At 40.8% G+C, this 7,050-nt stretch overlaps 1 protein-coding gene across 1 annotated transcript; it reads left to right on the top strand.

Moving 5' to 3' along the window:
- The first annotated feature begins 1,978 nt into the window (after positions 1-1,978).
- Positions 1,979-3,334, top strand: LOC144822600 (uncharacterized). The gene is made up of 2 exons (XM_078680328.1): positions 1,979-2,577; positions 2,914-3,334. Exons 1-2 carry the CDS (start codon positions 1,979-1,981, stop codon positions 3,332-3,334), a joined length of 1,020 nt encoding a protein of 339 aa, XP_078536454.1.
- Positions 3,335-7,050: the final 3,716 nt, after the last annotated feature.

The following is a 7,050-nucleotide window of genomic DNA, read 5'->3' as shown; positions in this document are numbered from 1 at the left end:
AAATTAGTACATGCATTTTGGCAATTAATCATGGATTGTATGTCATACTTGGGTCTCTCTTTATAGTTCATGCATGTAAAGAAACCCATAGTTGTGGTGTTCAAGCAACCTTTCTGTTTCCTGGTCGCAAAGTGCCTTTGTGGTAATATCATAGCTCCTCTTGTAATTCACTGTGTAGTCATTGAATTACAGGTACCCTATTTCTATGTTATTTCATGCTTTTGGTGTAGTCAAAAAGTTAGCTGTACCTTTGTTTATTATTAATCTGTGCTGCAAGAGTTATTTTCAATTATAATGTTCATTAACAAAGTTTCATATGTGCAGAAACCCTTAGGAATGGAGTTTGTATACATTAGTTTCATTTCGATTTCTGTCATGGTTAGCTCGTGGGACACTAATTTCTGTTTTTATTTTCATTCGAACAGGTGAAAGTTGCACTGTATAAAGTATGCAACAAAATGCTTGTATGAAGAGGTCCTTGTAGAATCTACGGTGTTGTGTTGCTCATAAAATCTTCATCTAATGACAGCCAGAAACTCCTGAAAGTCTTCTCAGATTCCAACCTTGCTGTGGAGACAACGACGCCATGAAACATATAAACTCAGTTTTGTAAATGTTACTTCCCTAAAGACTGTTGATGATTACTATTGAGATAAGAAGTTCTTGGAAGTGAAACAACCGTGCAAATCCTGCATATATTGAGCTGCGGGTCACAGACTAAAGAAGCAATCTGTTGCTAATGAGTATGATATCCGTGCACCGTTAAGAACTCGATGACATACACTGACAAGAACATTTTTAAATGTTGTACAAACGTGCTCAGTGGAACAAAGACTGTCTTGTAAACATAACTAATGTTACTACAGAAAATCCACAAGTGCATGAACTTCCTGGAAGGTTAGAAACATCTATTAAACATTACACAGCATTTTCTGTAAAAGAGAATTCCAAAGAGACATCTGAAACACCTCTGACTTGAGCATCAGAGGTGTACTGAATGTGATAAACCTTTCAGTGGAAAAGACTATCTACAGACACATTATGCATGCTACATAGGGAATATACCTGAACAGGATATTAACTGCATACATATCTGGGAAAAATAAGAGAATTTATTTAGCAGAGGTGAACATTAACTACGCCATCAAGTGTTAACTGACTACCTTCACACTGTTGTTCAATGACTAATCTCAGCAAATCAAAGAAACTGTACTTTTTAAACGGAGACCACCGCCAACATCAGTCTAAGCTGAGATGGCTGAAACACTGCAAACGTTCTAAATAATTGAGGTTTGTTACCATCAATGAATGTATGCAAGATGCACCCCGCCTAGGAAAACAAGCTCATCAAAGCATGGTCCAGAGAGAGGTTATTCAATATGCTGCAGGTGACAAGGAGTGCATTGAGATTCCTCATAAAATACAACAATGAACACTATAAGTTACATAATGGTTCCACATTTTACAACTTTCTATAGAAATACCTATCTAGAGAAATATCACATAGACTACACTGAACTCTGACCCTATATATCCACACCCAGTGTAATGAAATTCCATTTGAGTCATCTGATACATCACCACAAAAACTGCACCAGTAGCCTATTTCAGTCAACCAAATATAGGGATGAAACAGTACAAATGGCTGTCTAAGGAGTCACCATATAAACCACACATACAACTATGAATGTATGAAGTTTGAGCGGGCATTTTTAAAAACGACTTATCAGCAAACTCTCACTAGAGAGCGACCACATACATGTGACATGGCACTTTTGAGAAGCATTGATCTATATTGAAATCGGAAATGCTACATCAGGGCAATAGTTAATATGGTAAATGCAGCAATACTTTAAATACAAAAAGGCAGCAGGTGAAACATTGAAGCAGTCACACTTGTGGGAAACAACATAAATATTCTGAATATGACAGAGCTTTTAGTAGAAAATATCTACTGATGTTACATCAGATACCTCACATGGGAGAGAAGCCATATGCTTGTTCTGAATATGGCAAGAATTTTAGTGAAAATGGGGTTCTATCACTGGATCGAAAAAAACACGAAGAAGAGAAACCATACAAATGTTGCAAGGCTTATACTACAGGGAGACAATTGGTGCAATATTCTAAAATGCAAACAGGAGAGAAGATATATTCATGTTCTGAATGTGACAAAGCTTTCAGTCAGAAAGGAGATCTGTTACGGCATCTTAGAGTTCATACGGGGGAGAAACCATATAAATGTTCTGAATGTGACAGGACTTTCAGGGTAAAAGAGGGTCTATCATCACATCAGAGAACTCACACAGGTGAGAAACCATATAAATGCTTCGAATGTGACAAGACTTTCAGTGAAAAACAACATTTGACAGTACACCATAGAACACACACTGGTGAGAAACCATATAAATGTTCTGAATGTTGCATGGCTTTCAGTAGAAAGGGACTGCTTACATCACATCATAGAAGTCACACAGGTGAGAAACCATATAAATGTTCTGAATGCGACAAAGCTTTCAAGGTAAAGAGTGCTCTGTTGATACATCATAGAACTCACACAGACGAGAAACCATATAAATGTTCTGAATGTGAATATTCTTGCAAACGAAAGGACCATCTATTGCAACATCAGGGAATTCACACAGATGGGAAATCATTCATATGTGCGGGATATAGCAAGGCTTTCAACAGAAAGCAAGTGCTTGCGCAACATCATGGAATTCACAGAGGTGAGAAAATATATAAATGTTTCGAATGTGACTAGGCTTTCAGTCAAAATTGGGATCTGTCTATGTGTCAGAGATTTGGCAAAGATGCCAAAACGTATAACTGTTCTGAATGTGGTAAGTCTTACGCTACAAAGAGACACCTGGCTCAACATCATAGATTTTACACAAGAGAGAAAGTATATACATGTTCTGAATGTGCCAAAGCTTTCATTCATGAGAGGGAGCTATTACAGCATCGGAGAATTCATACCGGGGAGAAACCATATAAATGTTCTGAATGTGACAAAGCGTTCAGGGTAAAAGGTGGTCTGTCATTACATCAGACAATTCACACGGGTGAGAAACCATATAAATGTTCTGAATGTGACAAGGCTTTCAGGGGGAAACAACAATTGACGGTACACCATAGAACTCACACAGGTGAGAAACCATATAAATGTTCTGAATGTGTCAAGGCTTTCAGTGAACAACAACAATTGATAGTACACCATAGAACTCACACAGCTGAGAAACCATATAAATGTACTGAATGTGACAAGGCATTCTGTCAAAAAATTGGGCTATCACAACATCTGAGAACTCACACCAACGAGAAACCATATTAATGTTCTGAATGTGACAAGGCTTTCAGTGGAAAGACCTACTGATGTCACATCATAGAAATCACACAAGTAAGAAACCTTAAATGTTTCGAATGTGACATGGTTTTCAAGGTAAGGGGGGGCGCTGTGTTGATGCATCATAGAATTCATACAGACTAAAAACCATACAAATGTTCAGAATGTGAATATGCTTCCAAACTAAAGCAATACCCAGCGCCAGGAAACTTATGGTGACAGTGCGCTTTACAAATTCCTATTAACATAACATAACAATACCTATTGCAGCATCAAAGAGTTCACACAGGTGAGAAACCATTAATATGTTCAGGATGTATAAAGATGATTTACAGAATCCACTCCATTCCCAACAGGAGATGGCATGAGCCTCATTGAAACAGGTACACCTGCAGATTCCTGACAACAAGACTACGTACATACAGGCGTAATTCAACTTCCATCATGACATTTTTACTTGTGTACCTCATTATGAAAATCATGACAGGCAGCCCTTCCAAGTGGAAAGAAGGAATCAACAGAATAAACAAGTCCAGGCGCATGAATGGCTATGCGGACAACTGCAAAACATAGGTGATGGATTAAGCATTAAAGTCCAGGATAGTGGTTTAAACTGAAAGTGATTTTACTGTATGCATACAAAAAAAACTACCTGACATGATTGTATTTTGCTTGCAGAGTTGTAGACCGTTGCATTTGGATTGTGGTTAACTACTCACTGCAGAAAGCTATTTTGCAAATACGAGAAATTCACTTGTCTTGTTAATAGTATGTAAATATAACATCTCAGTGCCAGGTGGACATTGGGCTCACAAACCAATCAGATTTGCAGAAAACAGAAGTAAAATAACATAATACATTGTAAACCATGTTTGTTTCTATATCTTTTAAATTAAGTCAATTTGCTAATTTTCTAGAATTGAGATGCATAGTAATAAAACGCAACACTTATGGACAAGGCTAAATGAGTGATTACATGAAGTCCTGAAGTTGATGGTGTTGAGGTTAAAGGATGAGGTCACTGAACAAGACAGGGTATTCTATAATAGGTGTCATATACTACATACAATCCATGTCAACTAAAGTTGAAGTACTTCAGGTGCCATGGTTCAGTAATGGTTCAGAAAAGGGGGTGGTGATGAACAGAGTGTCTGAATTAAGCAGACCACTCTTACCCAGTCCAAAGATCAGGGCTTGATCCATCACCGTTATTTAGCTCACTGCCCCATCCCAGCTCAGAACCTGGCTATATGCAAATTAGTCTGTCCCTGGCCCAGTGCATCATGGGAACAGGGCAGACCAAACTACCAAGCCAATTCTTCACCAGAAAGGAGACAAGCTACCGGGGACCGGTTTCTGGCATTTCAGCCTCGTCGGCCCGGCTTGCTTGAATCCTGATGGAGCAGTGAGCAAGGGACTCATGTCTGAGTATACCCTTCCACGCTTATGGTGGACAAAATGATTCAGAAAAGGGGGTGGTGATGAACAGAGTGTCTGAATTAAGCAGACCACTCTTACCCAGTCCAAAGATCAGGGCTTGATCCATCACCGTTATTTCGCTCACTGCCCCATCCCAGCTCAGAACCTGGCTATATGCAAATTAGTCTGTCCCTGGCCCAGTGCATCATGGGAACAGGGCAGACCAAACTACCAAGCCAATTCTTCACCAGAAAGGAGACAAGCTACCGGGGACCGGTTTCTGGCATTTCAGCCTCGTCGGCCCGGCTTGCTTGAATCCTGATGGAGCAGTGAGCAAGGGACTCATGTCTGAGTATACCCTTCCACGCTTATGGTGGACAAAATGATTCAGAAAAGGGGGTGGTGATGAACAGAGTGTCTGAATTAAGCAGACCACTCTTACCCAGTCCAAAGATCAGGGCTTGATCCATCACCGTTATTTAGCTCACTGCCCCATCCAAAAATGGTTCAGTAATGGAGCGCACAGGAGGAGAGAAGTGGTGGGCTGTGGGAGGTATAGGCGTGACTCACTTTGGAGAAGTGAAGACATTTGCGACTTATTGTAATAGAAGGAAAGGAGTGCATAGCCTGAAGTCAAGTAGAAATACAGTGTAATGAAGCATTCCAAGAAGGTACAACAGTGCAGATGTAAACCCATTTTGAGTGCAAAGTTGAAAGGTGAATAGCAGGAGGGAGAGTCAGACAGAAATTTGCTTAAATACAAAAGCAAGGAATTTGAATTGGGCTTCACAGGGTGTAGGGTCAGCCAAGCTCTTGTTGCTGAAGTGAGGAGAGCTAGTTTTGGGGAAGCGTGACGAGCATGTGTGTTACAAAGTTGACCACTTTGTAGGGACGATGAAGAAGGCATGCTTTAGGACACCCACAAAGTCTGTATCACAGAGGTATAGTGTGCTCATGAGGATTCAGTTAAGAGTCAGTGGTATCGGGTGAAAGGGCAGGGTTTTCAGATATTAAGTATTGACAATGTGACTACAGTTGCTGTCTTGCAGGCACACCAGGCATTCTGGCAAATGTGGAAGGAACAAAGGAGGTAAGTAGTAAGAGATAAGGGGAATACGGAACATGACTTGAGAATGCAAAATAGAGCCCTGCACACTGTTTTCCAGCACTGTTATTCTAGCTAGCAATTCAGCAACCTGTTTTTGCATTTCAAGCACCTGGTACTTGCCAGCGGGGAATCCACCTCCGTCACCCTCTCTTAGACTTTTTGCTGATCAGCCCTCAAGATGCTATGGCCCATAGTCACAGTGTTAATGGACAAGTTACTTATTGCCAGTAACACCTTATCTGGTAGAGACAGTATATAGCCGCAGATTCCTTACCTTTGAATTTGCCAGGCATCTGTGTCATCTGCGCTGGAAGTGACATCGGCGTCACCTATAAAGGCGCCACTTCGTCACACTGATGTCAGTTACTTTTCAGAACTTTCCATGCCAGAAACGCAGAGCCATGAAGTGTACTTACATTGGTGTGTTTAAAACACTAGGGCCCTGAAAGGGAACAACCTTGACCCTAGAAACGAATCCGCAGTGCGGGGAGAATGGGTGGTTCAATAAGAACCTTCAGGAAATGGTAGGGGAATCTTGAGAAGTCCAGGAGGAGGTAAAAAGCAAAGAGGGACTCACCCAGGAAATACATAGGTAAGGCCAGAAAAGATAAACATGACAACTGCACTGCTCAAAGCGTTGTGACACAAGGAGCAGAAGAATTCACTTCTTTATATAGTAGAACAAGCATTGGCATAGCCAAAAGGTCTCGCCTTTGGGACCTGCTGCATAACTAAATACTTATAAGTTCCCAAAGGCGAGGCCTATTGGCTATGCCAATGCTTGTTGTTACTGGGAGTCGGTTTGCAGTACTGCAACATCGGGACCCAGTAACAAAAGCAGCAATGCTTTACATTTGCACCCCTGGGGGCTGGTTCGCCCAAATTGACAGGGCTGCTTTGAGTTCCCATTCTGGCCCTGGTATCAGCCCATTTAAAGCACTTTGTGTTTGAGTACGAAGAAGAGAGATTCGAGAGAGGGGAAGAGAGAAAGCAGGTGTTGTATTATGAACAGTGCATGCCAGTGTAAAAAGTGCTTTCTGCAGGTGCATTTATGAGATTTACGAACTTAAACACAAGCCTTTGCTGGGATTAGCACAGATGCGCAGCGTACATTTTTCATCAGTTAGTGGACATTTAAAACGCTTCCTAGCTGAGAATATAATTACAAAATAGCAAG

This window comes from Lissotriton helveticus, chromosome 3_1 (genome assembly GCF_964261635.1).
Source record: "Lissotriton helveticus chromosome 3_1, aLisHel1.1, whole genome shotgun sequence".
In the NCBI taxonomy this organism is placed as follows: domain Eukaryota; kingdom Metazoa; phylum Chordata; class Amphibia; order Caudata; family Salamandridae; genus Lissotriton; species Lissotriton helveticus.
The sequence above is the reverse complement of the archived record's forward strand: the minus strand, read 5'-3'. Positions and strand labels throughout refer to the sequence as shown.